The sequence below is a fragment of the Schistocerca piceifrons genome, chromosome X (genome assembly GCF_021461385.2).
Source record: "Schistocerca piceifrons isolate TAMUIC-IGC-003096 chromosome X, iqSchPice1.1, whole genome shotgun sequence".
Lineage (NCBI taxonomy): Eukaryota > Metazoa > Arthropoda > Insecta > Orthoptera > Acrididae > Schistocerca > Schistocerca piceifrons.
Window position 1 is genome coordinate 692279076 of NC_060149.1, and position 25530 is coordinate 692304605.

Sequence of the window (25530 nt, forward strand, 5' to 3'; positions counted from 1 at the left end):
TGAGGATGTTTCCAGAATGAGATTATCACTCTGCAGTGGAGTGTGCGCTGATATGGAACTTACTGCCAGATTCAAACTGTGAGCTGCAAGGATGGGGCGTGAGTCATACTCGGGTAGCTCACATGTTGGACCACTTGCCTGCAAAAGGCAAAGGTCCCGAGTTCGAGTCTCGGTCCGGCACACAGTTTTAATCTGCCAGGAAGTTTCATATCAGCGCACACTCTGCTGCACAGTGAAAATCTCATTCTGAAAATAACAATTGATAAATAAACCCACAGCAACTGGAGTACCACCATGCAAAAGAAAAATGCTATGAACCTATGCACCAATCAAATATATACACGTCAAGCCTGATTATCTAGTGGTGAAGTGTGTGCCTGGAAACTGAGAGGTTGAGGGACCAAATCTCGTTCGGATGACAGATTTTTCTGTCTTCATTTTAACCTACCCTTCACCTCATTATGATGTGAGTAGTTGCCAGAAACAACATGTGGTTCAGTTTCCACTTTAAACAATAGGTTCCCTTTTCCCCATTTAGGTAACTGGGGTCGGTTAAGGACACACAAGTCACTGAGTTGGTGTCCAATAGAAGGATCTGCAGCAGGCCACTGAGCCACAGAAAATTACTATTAATTGTCTATATACATAATTTGCGGGTTCAAGAATGCTTCGCAATTCCTAAAGATGCACGGGAATTGGGTGGATGTCCTTGCATCCTGATACCCCCCCCCCCCCCCCCTCAGTCCATCACCTCCACCTCCCATTCTCTCTCTCCACCCTCTCCTCCCCCAACTCTCTCGACTCCTCTTTCCTCCTCTATCTGGTCATCTCCTCCTGCCCCCTCTGTATGTCCATTCCCCCCCCCCCCCCCCCCACCTGTCTCTGTACATCTCTGCTTCCCCCCTCTTGCTGACCTTAAGCCTTGTTTATTGTAATAGTCAATGAAAATTTGAGTTGGCACAGAAGTTGCCAAAAATAAATGGGTAAATCAGTTGGTATGATTGGTATATGGGGTGCAAGAGATCTACTCTGGATCTCCGAGGATAGCAGCTTCAAATAACAGTATTCCACACAGTTTTAACCTACAAATGGGTAGGATTACAAATTTTCACATGACACAGATTCTGTAGTAGTATTCTAATCATAAGGCAATAAGTCATAAATACAACTGTAGTAGTATTCTAATCATAAGGCAATAAGTCATACATACAACTTTCATGTTTTCTGTTGAAACCAACAGCAATGAAGAAAACAAAACAGCACACAGCTGTTAATACAATTTTTGTTTAAAATTATATACAGTGTGTTTCAGAAGTGATTGTCAATATTCAGAGATATGACAGGAATGATCATTCGAAACAAAAAAGTCAAGTAAACATGGGCTCTAACACGCATACCTTAAGACCTATGGCCAATTCTTGATCTTCAATACTGTGAAACAAATATCTTCTACTGCAAGCTCTTTGCTTTCCATATTTTCAGAAGCGGTAGAATAGACCAAAACAACATGTGCTCTAAAATGCATACCTTAAAAGTTATGAGCCCCTGTTGATTAGAAAAGTTGTTTGAGAGAGAGAGAGAGAGAGAGAGAGAGAGAGAGAGAGAGAGAGAGAGAGAGAGAGGAGGAGGAGGAGGAGGGGGAGGGGGAGGGGGGAATTGTGTGTGTCTATTGTTGACAAAGGCCATTGGCTGAAAGCTTTAATTGTGAGTCTTTTTGTTGTGCCTATCTGCAACTCAGCATCTCCACTACATGGCGAGTAGCAACTTTCCTTCTCATAATACTGCATAAGGATGAAGAATATATAAGGTAAGTCAGGAGGAAAGGTACACGCTTTGAAATGTGATAGTATTAGTGATTCTGAACAAAAAACTTCAAATGGACATATGCCCTATCGCGAATGGTTTCCGAGATAGAATATGTTTAATATCATTTCTGTACGTTTTTCTTTAGTAACTCAAAAACCACACACTCCAATGAAAACATGTCTCAGTACACAATTAAACTAAATTAAATTTGCCCCAAACAATTTCCTGTTTATTTTTTGTCTAGACTACCAGTTTGTGTGGAGAGATCGCGAGAATATTGAAAATCTCATGCGAAGCGCTTGCGCTGTAGCTTAGGTACTTTTTGTTGGTCAGTTTGAGGTAGTTTTCTGACTTGATAGACCACAAGCGTCCCATATCAAAATGTTCGTCTCAACTGCCTCTATATTACTGTGGTACATTGTAAACAATGACAATGAATAATACAGAAAATAAATAGAAATGTACATAAAATGTGATGTATTTTGGAAAACATTTGGCATAGGGCATATATCCACATCAAGTTTTTTTGTTCAGAATCACTAATGCTATCACCCATCAAAACATGTACCTTTCCTCCTGACTCACACTGTATGTGGAGAAACAATTTGACTAATGGTTTAAATGTCCTGCTGTCATAGAAACGGCACTGCGCATTATCACAGTACAGAATTTTCTTTCCATTTAAAACTCTGAAGTAAATCAGTCAAGAACTTTTTGAGATTTTTCGCAACAATATTAAATATCAACTTGTGTTTGTACATTTTAAATATACATTTGTATGCCATATATTATAACAAATTGTAGCCTATGTCCATCCAAACATTTATTAGAGTATGTGCAAAAATCTGAAGTAAATCAGTCACATACTTCTCGAGAATTTTGATAACAACATTAAACGCCAACTTTTCTTCAAACACAAATATACATTAAGTTTGTACAGAACCTAAGAGAGCGAGTCCTATTTGCAATTGCCCAGTTTTTTCTATTACTAAGCGATATTAAATACTATACTTACCATTTCTACTGATGTCCAGGTACTGAAGGTTAATTAGGGAAGCTATTGCAGGTGGTAATCCTTGTACTTCATTGTCACTGAGGGATAACACTTTCAACCCATGGCAATGAAACAATGGTCTCGGAAGGTCACAAATCTGTAAGGAGACAATGAGAAATATAACAAACAGTCTCAGAAATTTTTAAGGTGGAGTAATCAATGGCCAGCAAATATAAGGCAAAATTCACAAGCTGATAGCCTATACAACATATTTACCGAAAAAGTTCAGCAGAAATGCTATCATTCTTGAACAATTTCCCAATCCCTCTGAAAGAAATATATACCTGTCAAGGCTCTCCATCAATATCACAGACTTGGATAGCAGTATGGGACTGGAACAGAACTGCACCATAAAATTTTCAGCAGTGCATACAGTTCAGTTCCCACCAGCAACAACAACATTGCATGGTAATTCCCCTCCTCCTGTCTCAAAATATCTCTTCTCTGTCAGCAATAAAACTGCAGTCATGCACAAATGACCTATCACAATTTAATAAATAAAACCTCAAACTACCCGCTTTCTTTAATTCAATAATTTATGGAGTAAAAGCAATCTCCAGAAACAGTTGTCACTGATTCACTGATAGGTTTTAGGAAGAAGCCTCCTCTGAAGCCTTCTTCAGAGCTATAAAACACACACACACACACACACACACACACACACACACACACGAAGCCTCCTCTGAAGCCTTCTTCAGAGCTATAACACACACACACACACACACACACACACACACACACACACACACACACACACACACACACACTATTGTGCTGGGGCTGCAGCTCAAACCATGTGGAAAGCAACTAGAGCTACATGTAAAAGTGAAAAGCAACAAAATATCATTGTTTCAAGACCAAGCATTGTGTTTGTGGTGGATACCATAACACCAACAACATGTAAACTGTTGTGACAAATATCTTCAAAACCAAAATGGGCTATTCAGATATGGCAATACAGAAAGCAGAGGAATGGAACTGTTAAGATTCATTCATGACATACACTGTGTCCATACTTTTCAGATTAGTCAAAATTTCCTGTGGGAACAGTTCAAATCCACTTACCTCTTCCTACCTCATAGCACTAATCTTGCACACAATGATCACCACCTTTAAGTCCTGAAAAGTGCAATTCTTGGCTGTCTGAAACCATAGGCAGCAGAGTTCCATGCAACAAATTTAAAAAAGTTTATCCTATGGTGTCAACACTGCATCAAGGGTAACAGTGACTAAGAAGAAAAATGAGCAAACATTATGAGTATGGACTTCATAATATGACCTTTTTTTTCAGCCAATTAGCACTTACTATTGAGATGTATCCTATATGTCCTAAAGAGACTCACTACCAACCAACGGAACAATATGACAAGTTCAAGACCCACTAAGATTATTGGAACAGGACAGCATGGCTGAGCTGGAGAGGTTACAAAAATGATGTCGTATTTCATGATAAGTGTTATTTTATTGTGTTTCTGTAGGATTTAAAGGCAATCTGCTGATTTGGCAAGTAAGAATCACTTTAGGAAATTCGTATCTTTGATTGGAAACTTTTTGGGCTTAGTGGATGATTTCATGAATTTTAAGGATGTGGATTCCTGTGTATTGTGTTAGGTAGTTAATAGGCAGCATCAGTGGTGACATGTAAAAATTATTCTGTATGACTTCCACATTCTTCAAATTGGTGTCTGCAATATCAGACATGTGTTAGTCATAACAAGATGAAATTTAGTAATAATTCTCAGTACATTACTAATATTAAGTGCATTAACTTTATTTGATGCATTTTTAATGAAAGTTCAGAGTCATTACTGAGGTTTAGGAATTTAACACTGGTAGAACTCTTCCATCTGTAACAGCTCCAATGTCCTTGATTTATTCTTTTAATAGTAAAGATAATTGCTTGTGTTTTACTGATACATACTGTGGTTTTGTTCCAGATGTTGTTGCTAGTTGCAGGCAATGTATTTGAGGTTCAAGCTGCCTCTGTAAGTAATTGTGTCATCTCCAACCTCTTCGTTGTTGTGATCTGTCACCAGTATAGATGGTATACAGGGTTGGGACTGTAAATGAACCTTAAGGTATGTCAGCTTCATTTGTCTTGGCTAAGTATTTGATTTTTGAATGGGTACTTAAAACTACCCATTTAACAGAAATTAAGAGAGAATTTTGAATAAATGAGGTAGGCAATAGTACTGAGGCAATTTGAAAATTAGTCAACTGTGACAAATTTAATCAAATGTTTTCTTTTCCCCTTCAATATCCAAGAATAAAGCACAAGTGTTTTTTTAATTTCTTTTTTTTTTTATTGAAGAGGCTGTGATGATGTATTACAGGAATCTCATTGCTGGATGAATAGAGCTGTCCTTTTCACAGGATCCAAGCTATGTAGGAAGATGATTTGTCTGGAATTTATCAATTCTTGCAGAAATTTTAGAACAATTATTTGAATATTTTATCAAAATAGTTTAACAGAGAAACAAGTCTACAATTGTGTGGAAATAGCTGCTCCTTTCCTGGTTTCAGTGACATTACAAATCAAGCTAGTTTACAAGATTTAGAGAAGTAAAGTTGAAGAAGATATGATGTGTAGATGTTGGTGAGAAAAACAACACTGTTTGGAGGTAGATGATTCAGTTTTAATGGGTTGTTATTGTCAGTTCCTGGGGCCTTATTGTCACCCAAGGCTTTGACATGCCTACAGTGTTTGGCTTAAATTGCAGAAATGATATGATATATGAACACTAAAAGCTCTTAAAACTTTTCTGATGGTAGTGTCCTCATGATTGTCACTTTCTGCATTGTTATTGAGGGGAGGGAGTAAAAGGAAATCAGCAACAGCTTCAGGCTATCCTGCAAGTTATAAACTGCCCCTTTTCATCTATGAAGATCTTTTGTATTCTTGCTGCTTCCTAGCTTTTCTGATTTGCCAAAATGTCCCAGGATGTTGTTCCTCTTCAAAAAGTTGTAAGTCTCATGACTGTTGAAGGTGATTTCTAATGTGTCTGCATAATTTATTCATTCTTTGTTGGTCCACTGTATCTGGGGAGTTTTGCCAGCACTGCCTCTAATGTCTTTTTTCAGCTGGAATGTTGGATCATTGTTGAGGTGACTACAACACTGCTCTGCAAACATTGTGGTGAGATGGGTTGCCCCCCCCCCCCCCCCCCCCCTGAGTAAGAATAACACGATTGTGCTCAAATTCTGTATCATTTGTAACTGATAGCTCAGTTTAGGCACAGGATGTTTTAAGTGAGAAAATGTCCAGAAGTAGGGTTAAAGTAAATGGTTATTCTAAAAGTTATTGGAAACATTTGGTGCAATGATTGTAGTATTTCTAGAGTCTTCACTGGAAATATGAAGAATTTTGCATTTTCTACTGGTTGCTCTGCAGTGCCAGACATGTTTAGAGCTACAGTTTTATCTATAATGGTCCTTCCAGAGTTAGTGAATGCCTCTAGGTCATTATTTAGAAGCTGTAGCCCTGTTGCAGAATTATGCAGAATTATAAGCAGCAGCAACCAGGATAATTTGTTTATCTTTAACGCACATCTCACATGCTGTTGCTTCTGTTGTTATGAGGTTTGATGCTAGTACTTCTCCATGGGCTACCCTGTTTTTTTTTTTTAAGTCTCTCTATCATAGGCAACATAGTTTCTAACTAGAATCTCTGATCGGTGTGAAGATGAGTTTCATTTATGAGATCAGTGCACACATGATGAGTATTGAGTATCAAGGAATTTCTCAACTTCTAAGCGTTGGTTAAGAATGTCATTGACATTAAGAGTTCATTGTAGGTATTGGTCTATTTGTCTGTACCACTGAGGAAGTTTTGGGCTGCAGTAAAAAAGATGGTAATTTAAATGAAGAGGTTAGTGGTTTGTTGGAGTTGGGCTGATGTTTCCAGAATAGTAGAGAGAACTTTTGGAATATTGCATTTGGAAATTATGCCTACAATTAATTGAACATCAGGCACTACGCTTGTAGGTAGCACAAAAATATGAATCATTGTTTGTCTGTGAAGATGTGATTTCTCTGAAGAAACCTTTGTTCATTGCTTACAGAATGCTGACACTACTGTGATAGAGCTGCAGCAGATTGGTTGGTTGTGGCATAGAGTGTAAAATCTAGAAGCAACGAGTCTCCCCTAGGCAGCACAGGAAACTGCTTCCGGTCAGATGAAGCTGCACGAGCTTGCGATATTAGCCCATCCTGTCGTGATTTGTAAATGGTTTATTTCTTCTTTCCTTGTCCTTATAAAGAACTTCTAAGTATGTTGGACATTTTGTGTACTTTGTTTTGTGATGGACCTTGCAACTAGAATAAGCTTGCTTGATCTTCAGTCAATTGATTTATGGTCCTGTCCTTATTTGACACATTTGGAGTGAAAGTTTCAGTTCTTGGCTTTGAGGAAACATAGCTGGCAATTATGACGCTGTGTTACGCCTTTAGTGGTTCTACAGGATTCACTATCACTTAAAGATGGAGTCAACTGTGTAGATTGTAAAAACATTTAGCTGCCCCTGTATTCTCCAAAGCCACAAGACATTTCTGTATTACTTCAGGAGACATGTCTGTAAGAAGTCCCTTGGTAACTACTTTTAATGGCTTCACTGGATGTAGTTCACAGATTTTCTCTCTCTTCAAGAAAGTGAAAAGGAAGTGAATATCTCATAGTTAGTGAGTCTTCCAGCTTGTATGGATGTGGTTAAAGGAACTTCAGTCCCTGATGTTTCATCCAGAGCTGCGCTGGACATCATTGTAGGTGATCCTCATGACGCTGTCTTGCCAACTGACGAGTTGGTGACATAAATACTGTGTTGGCAAGACTCACCATCGCCAGAGGCACCTCCATAAAAGTCCAGCGCAGCTATGGGCAAAATGTCAGGGACCAAAATGTTTCTTGGAACATGGTCATACAACCCAAAAGATTTACCAGATAACTGGTCATGAAAACTTTCAGTTTATAAAAATCTCATGCTTTTGTTCGTGGCTATTTTTCTGAGAGAGCATTCTAAAAGCTGTTTGAAGAATCTCAGGTCCTCAAGATAACTTTTGGTGTTGTCAGGTCAGTTTCATTTTTTGAAGGTAAAATATCCTGAGTTATTAAGCCACTTCATATTTCTTTAAAATTTCTAATTGTCATCATAGTCAGAGAGGGTAAGGTAGTGATTTGGTATTGGAACATTTTGTACTGGTCTCCATATTGCTGTCCCCATCTATTGTGTCTGAGTCATTTGTATTAACTGATGAAGAGACAGAAAAAATTTTCTTGTATGATTAATAATTTCCTTTGGGTTTTAGGCACACTCTCTTATCTGAAAATGTATATTTTGGGCATTACACTATTCATCCTTTCTTGTGTTGTGTATTATCAGTTTGGGTAATGTGGCCCATAGTGGCTATGGTAGTTGGGTTGGGATGTTAGGGTAAGAGACCAAACAGTGAGCTCATCGGCCTCATCAGATTAGGGAAGAACGGGGAAGGAAATCGGCCGTGCCCTTTCAAAGGAACCATCCCAGAATTACCTGGAGCGATTTAGGGAAATCAGGGAAAACCTAAATCAGGATGGTCGGATGGGGATTGAACCGTCATCCTCCCAAATGTGAGTCCAGTGTGCTAACCGCTGCGCCACCTCGCTCGGTCAGTGGCTACGGTAGTCCTATGGGCTAGGAGGAGGTCAAATTTATGTAATTTTGGCTCTGTTGCAGGAATTAAATCAACAGTCTGCCTTGGTCTATGTAATGTTTGGGCCTAAGCAAAATGAAAAGGTGGGTGTGGGGACACCCAAATCATCTAACAACATCTAGCATACATCTGTAACTAATTGTATGCATCACCAAGTAGCCAACGTATGCGCTGCGATAACTTGCAGTAGATTGTGTCTGTGTGAGTGGTTTGCCAACAGACATACTAATTCTGTCATTACTTCTCTCAATTCATAATTTATTCTTGAGACATTATTTCCAAAAGTGACTAAATTCCCTCATTTCTCCTTAGACTTGCCCTGCAAATTGTACTTACCCTATTAGAATCCAAATACAGCTCCTCCAATGTCCTTTCAAACGCAAACACCTGTGCTGGAACATCATTTAGTACACAGTGCTGGAAATCCAACCGTCTAACTTCTTCCTCTTGCTGCCTACAGCAGTTGAACCAGCTGGGCATTGTTCACTGTAGAGCAAAAAGGTATATATATATACATATTTGCACACTACAAAGCATTAATATAAAAAGGTGATGGGTGGGGCTCAAAGGTAGGTCAAAAGAGAAACGGGAATGAGGATAAGTAGACAATTTAAACACACAATTTAAATAGACAGCCACCACACTGGAAAGTGATATGAGTGCTGCTGTTCTCTATATACATAAATGATTTGGCAGACAGGATGGGCAGCAATCTGCATGTGTTTGCTGATGATGCTGTGGTGTGCTGTAAAGTGTCGAAGTTGAGTGACTGTATGAAGAAACAAGGCAACTTAGACAAAATTTCTAGTTGGTGTGATGAATGGCAGCTAGCTCTTTATGTGGAAAAATGTAAGTTAATGCAAATGATTAGGAAGAACTAACCTATAATATTTGGATACAGTATTACTAGTGTCCTGCTCACCACAATCAAGTTGTTTAAATATCCAGGCATAATGTAGCAAAGCAATATAAAATGAAATGAGCATGTGAAAACTGTGGTAGGGAAGGCAAATGGTTGACTTCAGGTTATTGGGAGAATTTGAGGAAAGAGTGGTTCACCTGTAAAGGGGACCACATATAGGATGCTGGTGCAACCTATTCTTGAGTCTGCATGAGTGTTTGGGATTTGTACCACGTCGAACTGAAGGAAGACATCAAAGCAATTCAGAGGCAAGCTGTTAGATTTGTTACCAGTAAGTTCAAACAACATGTAACGGTTACGAGATGCTTTAGGAGCTCAAATGGGAATCTCTGGAGAGAAGACGATGTTCTTTTCGAGAAACACTATTGAGAAAATTTAGAGAACTGGCATTTGAAGCTGATTGCGATAAGGTTCTACTGACGCCAACATACATTGCACATAAGGGCCACGAAGATTAGATACGATAAACTAGGGCCATTACAGAGGCACATATACAGTCATTCCCCCCTTACTATTTGCAAGTGGAATAGGAAAGGAAATAGCTAGAAGTGGTACAGGGTACCCTCTGTCAAGCACCGTATGGTGGCTTGCAGAGTATCGATGTAGATGTAAATGCAAATGTAGAAGCTGTTCTAACATGAGACATGTTTCTCTCTGTGAAGAATACCAGAAATGGTTTCTACTGGGGTTGATGCACACTTAGAAACGAAATGGTGCATCACACACAACATGCTCCTCATCACAATTTGCAACCACACTGCTCGCCAACCACAGTTTTAAGCTGTATCTGGCTTGGAAATCACAGTCTGTTCATGAAAACGGATGTGCCAAAAACTGCTACATTAGCTCTATCAAAACACACAGTTCCTTTCGTCTCCATATGCTAGCCATGTTATTCTGGCTATAGAATACGTAAATAAAAACTTCAATGTTCATGAACATGATACAAGGCAAAATGGAAAGTTCCAGCACTAGCCAGTAGCGAGATCAGTTTTTAAATCTTCCATTAAAAATGTACAACAGTCCTCTACATAATATAAAAATTACTTCACCATTCTCACTCTTTAATGAAACCTTAAGGTCATTTTTACTGGATCACTGCTTCTATTCATTAGCGGAAAATTTAGGACATGTAAGATACAAGATGTTAAACATGAAAGTGCAAAACACCCTACTGCAGGTAGTGCAAGCATGTGTACATGCTTGTGCGCTGTTGTGACCCGGGGCGCTAGGATCACACTGTGACCAGGAGGCTGGTCACGGATTGTCGGTGAGTGGTCTAATTTACACAAAGAGGCATCAGTGACACAAAAGTATCTCCAGAACATTTATTTATCATATTCAGTTTACAAAGTTATTCTGTCTCTTCACTGGGGTGGTAAGTGGCAGGGTGTAAGTGAACACCGTGAAGAGGTGCTGATGCCACATTAGCAAGACATGACATCACCCTACAGGCCAGTGAGCCATGGCCATGTGCCGCACTGGTGGCAGCGGGGGAACAGGAAGGAATCACCTACCAAGGAGGAGGAGATTAGTGTTTAACGTCCCGTCGACAACGAGGTCATTAGAGACTGAGCGCAAGCTCGGCTGAGGGAAGGATGGGCAAGGAAATCGGCCGTGCCCTTTCAAAGGAACCATCCCGGCATTTGCCTGAAGCGATTTAGGGAAATCACGGAAAACCTAAATCAGGATGGCCGGAGACGAGATTGAACCGTCGTCCTCCCGAATGCGAGTCCAGTGTGCTAACAACTGCGCCACCTCGCTCGGTATCACCTACCAAGCTATTCTGCAACCTAATGTACACAGACAATAGACGTTTTACCCAGAATCTCATTTTGACATTCACGGGAGAAGTAATCTCAATGACTTGATGAAGACACATACTTATTTAAGATTTTTGTGTTTGTTTTTCCCTTAGATGTGAGACAAATACCCATTGACCCACTCAATACTGTGGCAATTTTCCCCATCCATTGTGTGGCCTGTTCCTGTAGTTCCAAAGCTATAGTAGTGGCTTGGTTTACTTTCTGAAATCTTCTTACAAATTTTCTAAGCAATTTGCAGTTTAGTCTTAATTTAGGAATTATCATATCAAAGGGGGATAGCATTTTCCTACTGTACACCACTCTGAAAGGTGGCAGACTTGCACCAGTATGTACTGTAGAGTTATATGCACAAACTATGTACTGTAGATATGTATCTCAGTCAGTATGATGGCTATTAACATAATAAATCAACATTTTATAGAGTTGGTATTGTAAAATTCCATTCTCCTATTAGTTTGTGGATGGAATGAGCTTGTCCATAATTTCTGGATAAGAAGTACATGATAATTGCTTCATCTAGTCTGATAAAAAATTCATACCCTGATCTGTAATTAACATATGAGGCACCCCTGATTTTAGTATCCAGCTGGACTACTTATTAATCTGCTAACCAGGAACTGCTACCGTTGCCAAGACCCTTGAAGGATAATCTATAATTGTCAGTACATATTTATTTCTAGCGTGTATCCTATTAAAAAGTCCTAACATATCAAGCTCAATCATTTGAAAGGGCTTAAACTCTTCTGGTATTCTTTGCAAAGGGATTGTCTGATGACTAAGATCAGCTCTTTGTGCATAAGGCACACAGTCCTTCATGTATTGCTCAACATCACATTTCCTTGTTCGCCACCAGAACTTTTCTGCTACTTTTCAGTCTACTGTTCGGCATCCGCCATGACCTGACAATACACGGCCATGCACTTGTTGCAACACTTCATCGTTCCGCAGATGCATCACGGACTGTGGTTGAGACCTAAATGCCTGACAGTCTTCATCAGCTGCTTGTTCTCTCTGTCACTCTATTACACTTTTTCAGCACCGCAACTTTCCTACTCAGTGTACCTACATTTGTGTTTTCCACATGGTTTACAGATCACCTCATAATCAAGTTAACTGAATTTGAGTGCCCAAGTCATTAACCTGGTTGATGGATCTTTCAGTCACAACAACCACTTTAATGATGTGTGGTCCACGAAAACCTTACACTTTCGTCCATATATATAACAGTGTAAAGGGTATGCTTTTCCATATAACACTGAACATTTCCTTTTCCATAGTGGAGTCGTTACACTCTGCACACACTACTGGATGTTCCTACTCATCCATATTCTGGCTCAAAATACAACCAACTGTCCCATTGCTGATGTCACAGGAGAGGATACATTTCTTCTCAAAGCAAGAAAGACCAGTACTAGATCAGATACAAATGCTGCCTTCAGTGCTTCATACATTCTTTGAGATTCTGCTGACCGCTGGAATTTCATGCCATTCCTCAACTGATTTGAAAGTTCTGTAATCTGTGCAAAATTATTTACAAATTTTTGTGATAATAACTGCATAAACCTAGGAATAACTTCAGTTGTTTTGTGGTTTGTGGCAATGCGAAGTTCTGGGCCACCTCTGTTAGACGAGGACCGGTTTGAACAGTTTTTGTGCTGATCACATGAGCAAGGTAGTTTGTGTTTATGCAAAATGGCACTTGTCTTTGATAAGCGTTAGATATGCGGATCACAGTCTACATCTTCAAATACATTTCACATGCTATGGTTCAAAAATGGCTCTGAGCACTATGGGACTTAACATCTATGGTCATCAGTCCCCTAGAACTTAGAACTACTTAAACCTAACTAACCTAAGGACATCACACAACACCCAGCCATCACGAGGCAGAGAAAATCCCTGACCCCGCCGGGAATCGAACCCGGGAACCCGGGCGTGAGAAGCGAGAACGCTACCGCACGACCACTAGCTGCGGGCACATGCTATGGTGTACGCTTCAAGAATATGATGATGCTGTCCAAGTATACCCAACAAGTTTTCGGCTTTAAACCACGTAAGACTCCATCTAATAACCTCTGGAATGTGGCTGACACATTTGTCAGCCTGAACAGTGTACCTTTATACTGGTAATATCCCCATGGGACTGCAAAATCAGTCTTTGATCTATTTTCTGGGACTACTTCTAGCTAGTGATAGCCAATTCTTAGATCAATTGTTGTAGAGTACTGGCAGTGTCCTAGATTGTCTAACATTGCTGTAATATTGGGGATGGGATACAGATCTGTCACCGTTTTTGCATTCAGGCAGTGGTAACTACACAGAATATGTACTTCCTGCTACCACCTGTTGACTTTTTTCAGCGCGATAACATTTCTGCCCCATGGGTTACTACACCTTCTGGCAATTGCTGCTCTATAAACTCCTCCATTAAGGTTCAAGATACTTTGCTATGTCACAAGGTAAACAGACACATCATTACTTGCAGCGGCACTGGGTAACCGGTGTTGCTAGTAAAGGGACATTTGTGTTAAATAAATCTGTAAACATAGTAGCAAAGCTTCCACTGCCTGCCGAGCACTGCCTCACAAGTGACCCACCTTTTCATGTAACGTTGCTGCACTGATTGTTTGCTTGCTGTCCTGGTCATCACATGACCTACCTATATCTTCTTCATTTAACAACTTTAAAAGTAGCAATCATTATGTCCTTTGGCAAACAACCATATCCATGCCGAAGTTATCGAAGCTTACAGAAACCATAAATTCACTATTAATATTACTTACGTGTACTGTGCTACTGCAAATAGAACTATGCATTTTGTTTAATTCTTCATTTTTCCTCAATGGCTCTACCACACACACAATGCTCCATATGGTAAATCAACAACAATAGAAACTCACATTAACTTCCCTATACCCACTGGTATTTTATGATGGGAACCAATCGTTAGCATATGTATTTGCAGTTTAGCATGATGTCTGTCAAGAACATCTAGCCCAAGAATTGACAAATACCCTTCACTTACACCTTGTAACACTTTCATATGCTCAAGAACATCCCTAGTTCCGATACTGAAACTGAGCAATGTCATACACAACGACTGTATATTATTATCACGCACTCTGAGAAATTTGTGACGTGGGGGCCCCAGTCTCTACCTGCCCATAAGGTCCAGACTGATGGACAACTGACGAGCACTCCTGTGTCTACCAGAAATTTATGTTCCTTGCCTCTCGCAATGCCTGACAAGCAGCATTCCATCCGTGCATCTATTTGTGCAGAATACCTTTCAATGGTTGAAATATTCCCATTTGCATTTAATGGCTACTTCTGTTGACATTATTTTTGCTGTCTACACTTCCCAGAATCCTTTGTTGTGTGTCCACTTGGCCACACTTATTGCATTCAGGTTGCTGACACCGCTTCTGTATGTGACCTTCACAACCACATTCACAGCACATTACTTCTGCAGGAAAAAACACAGTGATCCACATGTGGTCTGTAGCAACGAATATCTCCTCTAATTGTGTCATGAAGAGCCACAGCCTACACTCTGAGCTTTTCCATCCTTATCCCATGAAACATCTCAGTGGGGATACCACACAGAAAAACATAGAGACGCCTGTTCTCAGCTTCCCATGGCAAGACTCTAACCACTTCTGTGTTTTGCATCAGCTGGTATGTCTGTACATTGATCCTCTGGATCCTATCTGGAAAGGTTTTCATTGATTCCTTATGTTTCTGTGTTGATGTAGTCAATTTTTTCCAGAAAAACCTAGTGCTTTTCTGCTTCTGCTAACGTTGTCGTAAACCATCAGCTAACTGCTAGAATGTTGCTGCCTTATCAAGAACCTCATGGTACAGCAACATGTCTCTGCTTCACCCACCGATCATAAATTGGCCACACGGAGAGTAATATCATCTGATCAACCACTCATTGTGACAGTAGTTTTAACATTGTCAATGAATGCAGTTATGTCCTCTACTGACTTGCCATAAATAAGCATTATTAATGAAGCTGCTGAGGGATCAAGAGGGGTGATGTATACAGATGCTAATGCCTTGGCTTTCCTCAGACCCCAACTGCAATTGTTGAACCACAGCTTGTAGAAATTCTACCTGTCTACGTACCTCCTCTTTTTACTGCTGTTGCAGAGAATTCAACCCTGACAATGCCTGTGCTTATTCCGTTAAAGAGGTAACACACTCACCCGTAGTAGCAGAATGTGTGTCCGGCATTTTGCGTAATTTACCACTGCCATTTACAACAACAACAACAAGAGAAATAGAGAAGCAGCATGTTCAGCACAAACAGTAATTACACACTATCCCCTTCAGTGCATCATCACCCAACAAGACTCGCAACAATCCTGTGCCAATTGGTCTACAAGTACTACAAATAAATCGTACAGCTTTGGTACATGGCAATTCATGAGCTGACAGGTTACAAAACTTACACTGAACTGGTGTTAAGTAAGTTTCCCTAACATTCCCTCTCAACAATGATAATTCCACAGGCTCTAATGGTTTAAGAGATGACGCCTTAAGAGAGCTATTGATGCCTATGCAATTTGACATGACACAAACAGATACATTTATTCACCACATCACATTTTGCTGGTGCAGCTTGATGATGGTCGATGCTGTAAATATAGGTTTACTTCCCCCAAAGTGCTGAGGTGAAAGCCACTTCTGACACCAACGTTGTGACCAGGGGAGCTGAGTTCACCTTGTCAGCAGGAGGCTGGGCATGAAGTGTGGGCGAGTGTTCCAGTTTATGCCAGGAGACCTCAGTGACACAGTAGTATCTGCAGATCATTTATTTATCCTGTTGAGTTCATAGTACAGTGTCTTCATGGTGGCAGCTGGAGGCCTGGTATAAGTGCACACTGAGGAGAAGTACTGATGTCTCATCAGCAAGGTGCGATATCTTGCAGATGCCTTGTAAGCGAGATGTGGTGTTGCCTTGCAGGGCAGTGAACTGTGGTTGTATGCTGTGCTGGTGGCAGCAGAGGGCCGAGAACGCATTTCCTGCCCCGACATGCAGCGATACAGTGCAGCTCCAACCTCAGCACTCTCGTATACAGACCATCGCGCGTTAAGGTGAGGGTAGCCAACTGTGGTCAATGATGTCAGTCATCGCGAAGAATAGGCCCTGGTCATCTGCCATGGATCAACCAAGAATGCAGCACATTTTCACGAGTCAGTCAGCAGGTTGTGCGAACGCACCATGCCTGGTCCGTCTGGAGATGTCAGTTTGCAGATCATCTCTGTAGTGGAAGAGGGCTGGCTGAATACCAGCCTTCTCATGTGCTATCTCCTAGTAGACAGGAATGGCAGAGCACAATTCTGGTATGCATCAGGTTGGCTGTGTCTCAGTGTCAAAGTCAGCAAGCAGGTGGACCATCAGCTTCTTGTGGTTTCACTGAAACTCAACACAGGCCTTCTTCCTGATTCCAGCAACATGGACAGAATGGCAGTACAACTACGTCTCTTTGAGCTCTGAAAGCCTCATTATTTAAAGGGTGCAACCTGCACCTACAACGCAGTTGGTGTGGGTGTACGAACGCATTTGCCCTCATTTATCAGTTCTGTCAGTACTCCTTACCTCACTGTAGTAATTTAATAATTATTCTGGTTTGCTGAGTTCAGGTTTATCTGCCTATGTTTACCTTTGCAGTGGTGTTCTGGCATTGAAGTTATGTACTGTTACTGCACAGTGCCTTGTTATGTAGCACTGCAACATCAGTGTTTCTGCATTCCTCATGCTGAGAATGTGTGGCAATGTTCACCTCATGACCTAACATCTGTTGCATCGGTGGTACACCCTGCTGACATTCCGATTTGCACACCAGCCCAGAGCTAGCCTTCTCTGTCCTGACCTTACTTGGTAGAACTCTTCAAAAGATTTAAATGTGAAGAGTACAATTATTCAGCTGCACAACAGTGCATACAGTTATACACAATATTTATAAAGGAACTGTATATCCTACAATCTGGAAAGCTTTTTGGATGAATAAATAAATACTGAATTATGATTGAATCAGGCAGTAGAAAGCAATGCTACAATTCATTGATGTATATTCCCTGCCATGGTAATAAGATTGAACAAACTCATTCCCTCATTCCAGAGAGAGAGAGAGAGAGAGAGAGAGAGAGAGAGAGAGAGAGCACTCTTATATGTACATAACATGGAATATTGCAGGTCATACTTCTTGTAGATTAACAAAAACTCCAATATTTTTTTACAAAACACAAATGTGAACAAAAAAATATTTGGAGACAGTCAGACACAAACCAACAACATTTGATTTCACAACTCTGCCTCTCTACCCACTACACTACAGTGAGCATGCTTAACATAAACCCATTAGGTGGGTTTATACTTATAAAACCTGTCTCTGTACTGCAACAACAGAAACAGGAGAACCAAGCACAAGAGGAGCCTGTGGTAGTAATTTGTGTGCACCCTGCATGAATGTTTGCAATTAGTTAAAAGTTGAATTGAAGATCATCCTAATGCCCAAAATTACTGCTGACACTAGAATGTGGTTCAGTGGAAAAACATTGGAGTCCCGCTCGGGACAATGATGGTTGAAATCCCACCATATAGATTGACATTTTCCATTATTTCCCCAAACTGATCAAGGCAAATGCCAGGATGTTTAGCTTGAAAGGTCAAAGTTGACTTCCTTTCCAGTCCTTCCTTAATCTGAGCTTATGATTCTTCTCTAACGACCTCATCGTCAATGGATTGTTAAACCCTAATTTCTTCTTTCCCTACAGAAGAATGCTAAACATGTCAACACTGGAACAGACCGAAGCAAAATTATAGTACATAGGTCAAGCTGTAAAACTTATGAACTGACTGAAGTGGCAGCTCTAGCATCCAATGAGAATTGAGTTAACACTGCATCACAACATGTTTATGCTGAATGTTGAAATAAACATCCTGGTTCATGTTACGGTAACTTGAATGAGATGCCCAAGTCACCACCGCGGAAATACCGTAGAACCACCTCTCGTCTGAACTACACTGTACACTTATCGCAGGTTAAACACATGATTACACTTTTGTTGCACTTTACACTGTGAATTATTTGAAATAAGACAAAATCGTGACCACACTACACACCTTCAGTCATGCACTGTCCAGTGTCTGTGTTGTTTGGCCCATTGTAGACCTGGCGCTTCATGTGCCGCTGTGAGTGATGGCCTTTAGCAAGGTACCAGACTCTAAATTTTTATTGAATGCAGTTCCCTTCAAATTCTCACTTGTAAAATAGTTACCGGGATTACACTCCTGTTGCATTGTAAAGCGATTGTCATTGACAAGGTAAGACACTCATTGCTGGTCCCTACTGGTTGAGATATTTTTACAATCGTTCATGTGCCATGTTACATGGCTGTGAGTGGCATACCTTCTCTTGCAGACACATTTGTCAGTCCTTGTTGGTACACCAACAAACCAGGCAACTTCATCATGATGTGCTCAGTCACACATCAAGCATGATAACTCCTTTCTGCCTTTCTGTTGGATCATCAGTGGGGATTGTGCACGTGAATGCTTGGAAGCAGTTCTATATCATCTACGTGCTTCTAGAAGACAACTGTGTTCATGAAAGAGGGTGATTAACAGTGTGTCCTGGGAGCTTCATTCCTCCATTATTTAAATTGCAATCAACATTACATTATATAATTTCCTGATGTAGTTTCCATGAAAACTTGTTGATCATACACTTTAAATTTTACTCATAAAGTTCTTATATAAGGATATCATATGATTTTAACATCCTCATGAAATTTTATTACGGGAATTTTTAGCTTAATTTTTACCTTTTCTAACAAGCTAAAAATGTCCATTTGGCCAGTAATAGAAAACAATCATAACTTCTCAAGCACACCCTATGTAGATAATTTACTTCCATCTGAACAATCCAAGAACGTACAACTGCATGATTCAAATCTAGAACTTGCCTCTAATTACTCTCTATTAAAAAAAAACACACCTCCACAGAAGCTTTCCCACCAATGTTTTGACGTTATCAGCCTTGCGAGAAATGATGGACATACGTGGAACAGTTAAGATAGTAAACTCGCATTTGGAGGTAGTGGGGTTCATATACCTGTCGGGCTGTCCTGATTTCATGTTTCACTGGTTTTCCTAAATCACTTACGGAAAATGTTGGGACAGTTCCTCTCAGATAGACACCATTTATTTCCTTCCCCATTCTGTTTCAGTCTGAGGTGTTACAATATCTGTAATGCTCTCAACCTATAAGAGGCTATTAAAATGTTATCCATTCCTGACTAGGATGGTATTCTCCAGCAGGATAATTGTCCCTATCTTATGGCCAGAAGCATGACAGTGAGCCAACACTGATGTCTTGGTCATCAAATTTGCCTGATCTGTACCAAATGGAACACATCCAGAATATCATTGCGCGCCAGCTCCATGCACAAATCACCAGTCTATAATTCATGGGAACTGTGTTAACTGTGCATAGACATCTAATGCCCCATATCTCTGTAAAATGCCTGTGGACTCGTCAAATCCATGCCACTCAGAATCACTATCGTATGTTGTTCAGAAAGTTATAAACAAACTGAATCAGTCTCATACAGAGAGCATTTATTTAGCATATATCTTTCAAGCCCTTCCATAAACAGCCAGATTCAACCAACACAACCATTGAATTATGCACTGTTTCCACAGAGTAAGAGTCAAAAATACATAGTTTTCTACTATCATTAGCTGCAATTACGTGGAAATTTTTATTATAAGAAATCATAGGCAAAAATCAACACTGGCTTTAAGCATCTATTACTGCTCACAGACATGATATGGACTTCGTTTATTGCATATATGGCTTTACTTATTTATGGTCTCGTACATTTCTCCACTTATGTGGTTTTTATAGTTTTTTATACGACACTCTTGTAAAAACAAAATTTTACTGTTCCAAGGTGGTCAAACAGTCAGTAAAGTCAGCTATTTTAAATTCTTAGGACTGAGGCTAGATGGAAGGTTTTCTTGGAAGCACCACATTTTAGATCTTATGCAGAAACTACATGCTGCTATTTTCACTATCAGAACAACCTCCCCTATCCGACACAGAAAGGGTGAGGCTTGTGTACTTCGCTTACTTTCAGCCTCTTACCTCATATGGTGTTTATTTTGCAGCAACTTTGTGCTCTCACCAATAATGTTCTTAGCCCAGAAAAGTGTAGATTCACTGATCTGCTATGCCAGTTTGGACATTTTGTGCACAATGCTGATCAGGAGTCTCTGAATTCTAACTCTATCATATCTGTACATATACTCCATCATGAGATTTGTTGCTCACAATATTGACTCATTCAGAAGAAAATGCTATTTCATTTAGTGACACTAAAAGGAAAAACAATATTCACTTGTATCACACTTCTTTAAGCATTGTACAAAAAGCTGTGAATTATTCAGAAGGATTCATTTGCAAATGACTTCCAGTAGTACTGAAATAACTGAGTGACAAACACCAAATATTCAAATACAATTTACACACTTTCCTTGCAGTTCACTCCTCCTATCCTCTACAGGAGTTCACTGCAGTAGCTGAGAAATTTTCTCTTTAATACTTTATTTATTTGTATAATCCCTCACAGCTTCTGCGTGTTTTATTAATTATTTAATTTCTTTGCTTATAAATTTTCTAAACAGTACTCTGTAAACTATGTTGCCACCCCGTGCCATGGCCACGTAATTCTGGCTCATATGGTCCCATGGAACCTGATAGATAAATAAATAAAAATAAATAATAAATGACACCATTACAGATATCAAAGAAAGGAAATTAATGTATACAGTATAGCATAATAGGAAGAATGCATGATTCAGTTTGTAGACATTTGGGGGGAATACAATGTGCAAGATTTAGTACACAAAGCTACCATCTCGGAAAACAACAATGGCTCCAATCCCAGTGCACACTGAATGGAACTGAGCTTGGATGACAGATGACAGACATGACTTCTTCTCACATGGGCACAACGTGATTTTCCCACAAACAATCAATATCCAATGAGATTCCCAAATGAGAAACCCATGGCTTAATCTTTCGTTGTTTACAGAGCTAACTGCACACTGAAGTTTAGGGAGAGCCTTGGAGACAATCACTTTTTAGGGTTCCGTATCTCATTTGGTAAAAACAGTGCCATTAGGGGATCGCATTGTCAATAAATTCATTTTTCCTAGCCAAGAAGTAAAATATAAATAAAACCTATCAAAACAAGCAAAGTGATTTCATTAAGTTTTTAATACACCCAGTGAAATCAGTACATCCATATCTCCTAGCCAAGTATTCAATGTTAGTTTGTATTCATAAAGATAAGATTACAGTGCTTAACTCTGGCACTGACGTAAACTTCCGAAAATACTTTTGTCACTGAAGCTTCTTTGGTTTACTATACCATCACTAAGGTAAACATCTGAACTATTAAACTGAGTAGACTCCTAAAACTTTAAATTATGATTTTTTTCATGGTCAAATTTTGATAAAATAAAGCTTATACATTGTCCCAAGCTACACTCAAGTTACCTGTGAAAACCCCATAAAATTTCATCTCATGGTTTTTGAAATTAGCATGTTCAGACAGACAGACATAATGATTTTAGATAAAACTTTAAAACATGATATCTTTTTTCCTTGCGATGTGATTTTGATGAAATAAAGCCTATATATTGACCCAAGATATGCTCACATTACCTGTGAAAACCCCATGAAAACCTTTCCATCCTAATCTGCGTAGATAGAAACACACTTTGTGATTACTTGCACTGGTCACAACAAGGAGACCAGTGGAATGAAACAAGTGGTTGCAGTGGTGACCCACAGCAGACATCACATGATGGATTAACAACTAACCCAAGTCCAGAGTGTAACCGAGTCATTTAAGCATGTATCACAATCCAGGAAAAAGTCCAAATCACAAAACGTTAATCGGGCAAGGTCAAAATACTCTGCTATCCAATGGCACACACGTGAGACTTCAGTGAATACTGAGCAACTGGCCATCATTGCTGGGCTGCGGCATATTGTTAAACAGTAGTCAGAGGATTGTGCAACCTCATGTGCTTCCCGCAGCAGCTGCGCTCCATGCAAGCACAAGCTGCGGCTGTCGACTGGAGCCCGAGTATCTCTGACAATTGCTCTCTATTGATACTTGGCCTAGGTGGGGAATCCAAATCACCCTCAAATACAAAAAGAATTGGTCCAGTCATTTTAAAGATTAGCACAGACAGACAGATACAACAGTTTTACAGTTTTATTATTAGTGTAAATTTCTAAAAGCTTTAACCATTCAAATGTTATAAACTGGCATTAAATTCTAACAGATCATATTGAGAATGAAACATTTTTGATAAACTTTCTGTGTGTCATTGTCTTGAAATGGCGTACTTTCATAATATGCAAGTTATAACACAAAAACAACTAAATATGGAACTTCTTTAGACTTTTGTTCTTGTTGAGGTCCACAGCCTGAAGTTTTTTAAGAACAAAAACATGGTCCAAGCTGGCTGTAATCTATTTATTGTCTATGTGGTTAGCTAATTTCAACCATCTGCCATTTTCAACTACATATCACAAGCATCAAGCTTCACATCATATTTGACAAAATAACAAGTACACATGGCACACAACAATTTCATGTGTGTGTGTAGCACAAATACAATCCAATAGGGCACTAGATTATGTCAATTACCAACGCGGATGTTATCTAATGCACTAATGGATTGTATATGTGCTACACACCACATGAAAACTGTGTGTGCCATTCCATATGTACTGGCTATTTAGTCAAATACGATGTGGAGCTTAAGACTTGTGGTGAGTGCTTGAAAATGACAAATGGTCAAAATTAAGCTATCAGTACGGGCAATAAATAGATTACAGCCTCCTTGGGCAATGTTATCATTTTTAAATTATTTAACCACCTATGTGACATTTCTCATTATTTTGTTAAAACAAACTATATAAAAAACAACGCATTTTCGAGAGATCCTTAATGTGGTGTTGCTTTGAAACAGAGTATATTCATACGGCGTACATTATAATGCAAAACCCACGAAATATGGGCTTCGTCTGAAAAATGATGAAATCTAATATGGCGTTTCCCCAAAGTTCTGCTTGTGACTAGAATGAGACCTTACACCTCATTGGCCATGTTCTTCTCCAGGAAACAAAAATAGGACTTGTCCTTTTCGGTCTTTCATGCTCTGGAATGTTGTAGAATGTGAAATTCGACATTGTGACGTCACAAAACTCGACCACGCTCCTGTTCTCGAGCGCTTTCACGTCCTGTGTGAGGACAGCTTGCGAAAGATGTTTACCAGGGATAGGAGTTATGACAATAAAGAAACACAAGTTATAAAACACGAAGGCCATAGCGGAAGGGGAAAGGGAATTTGTACCTCGGAAAGAAAATACCATATTTACCCGACTATACGACGGGCCTGATTATGAGACCACCCTTTTTTTCCCCAAGAGGTTTCTAGGGAATTTTTTTTAACATATACTAACTAATGAAAATAACAAACTTTTTTTCCTTCCGAATATGTCGCAATTTCTGAGGGTATGCTTACCGTGGAACGTGCGCACACAGTTGCTTTTATCTGAATACTGACGTTTGTTGCAATGTGTCTTGCTACCAAACAAATCGCCCGTCGGCCACTCTCTCATTGGCTGCGTAGAACTAGTAGTCGACACACCCCCCCTTCATTCCCGTCGTACGTACGACGTCATGGTGAGCGCATGAATCACATAATCTAGACTTTTACCGTCTCCAGCAGAGAGGTATACTATTGTTGAGTATCTGTCCAATTTTAAAGGCAATTCAATTCCGACTGCAAATAGACACGCAAACTACAGTTTAAACGTGTTAGATGTTCCTAAAAAGCCGAAGTAAGCGTTATATATACCCACATTTGTCAAGATTGACGTAATTTACTGCCCGCTAACTACTCTCCGCCCTCAACCGAATTGACAGCCAGGCTGCTATCACCGCTCCTCTCCGACCCTTCCGTGGCACTGTGCTCCAGCAACTGTGAAACACGGGGGCGCAAGTCATATGTAACAACAGCAACTCATACATAAATAAAATATCGCAATAAAGATTCAGTCCAATATGAGAACTTCCGCTGGTCCTGCGATCTAGTGACGTCTGTAGGTACTATCTCCAAGACGCATTTTGCTGCTGTAATTTATTCTCGCAACAACAATTAGTCAGTTTAATATGATTTATTTCGTTTATTAGAGATTTCACATTAATTTCCCTTCTTGTTTCATCTGAATATCGCCATCACCTATTCTAAAGCTGGTTAAAAGCTGGTAAGGTAAACGGGTATTCTGATATGTTAAAAGCGACCGAATTTCTCATTTGCAACCACTTAATACTCACTAAATTATTACAGTCTCTCATAATCAAATAAAATATTGACCTGGGTTTAGAGTCGCGTAATGTTTTTTGAAGAACATTTCCGCTTTCGAATGTTACCTTTATTTAAATAGCAGCATTAAAGCTTGTACAGGGTATCCATACAAGTATGGGAACTTTTGTTACAAAGCTGTTCAGATACAACAAAAGTTTATAAGATGATAGAATTTAGAGCTATTTTCTCTTGTGAGGTGTTAAGCATAGCAGTAGATTGTATATTATAGTGACTAGTTCGCGTATCCCTGGCACAAGCGCCGCGTGAGTCAAATGCCACGTGATCGAGCCCATCGACACTGTATCAAGCGCTTCGGTGTATCGGGAAATCTTGAGTCTGTTCTAACGCGAGCATAATTTCCTCAGCCTTGCCCTCACGAATTCTTTAAAATAAATTTGCATGTGACCTCAGTAGACAAAGTTTCATCTGCAAATGCAAGATGATCCCCATGTACTCTATTAAACGAGGTAAAAATGTTAATCACAGCAGCAATTGTTCAATCTACGAATATAATACAACCCTGTATTTTTCGAATCGAGAATCTGGGAAAAGACCTCGTTGTATTATCGAGTAAATACGGTAAAAAGTATTTGAGTGACAGTGGATTTGCAGTTTATGGTGGGACTTCAAGATATAAAGATGATATGAGGGTGAGACTAATTGAGTGAACGAAGCCTGTACAAGCTTCAAACAGGAAGTCAACGGTAGAGGGAGGACATAGCCAATTTAGATGGTATTAAAAACACTCGGTTATTCAGCTGCAGCTTAA

At 39.7% G+C, this 25530-nt stretch overlaps 1 protein-coding gene across 4 annotated transcripts in view; it reads right to left on the bottom strand.

Moving 5' to 3' along the window:
* The window catches only part of LOC124722087 (protein lap1), a 152130-nt gene that overhangs the window by 96278 nt on the left and 30322 nt on the right, over window positions 1-25530 (bottom strand). For all 4 annotated transcript variants that reach the window (XR_007006440.1, XM_047247285.1, XM_047247283.1 and 1 more), the window contains 2 exons: window positions 8882-9031; window positions 2822-2957 (listed from right to left, as the gene is read on the bottom strand). Coding sequence is in view for 3 of the 4 variants with exons in the window: in XM_047247285.1 (XP_047103241.1) it covers window positions 2822-2957; window positions 8882-9025 (280 nt within the window). In the remaining variant the exon portion in view is untranslated. The remainder of the gene's footprint in view (window positions 1-2821; window positions 2958-8881; window positions 9032-25530) is intronic.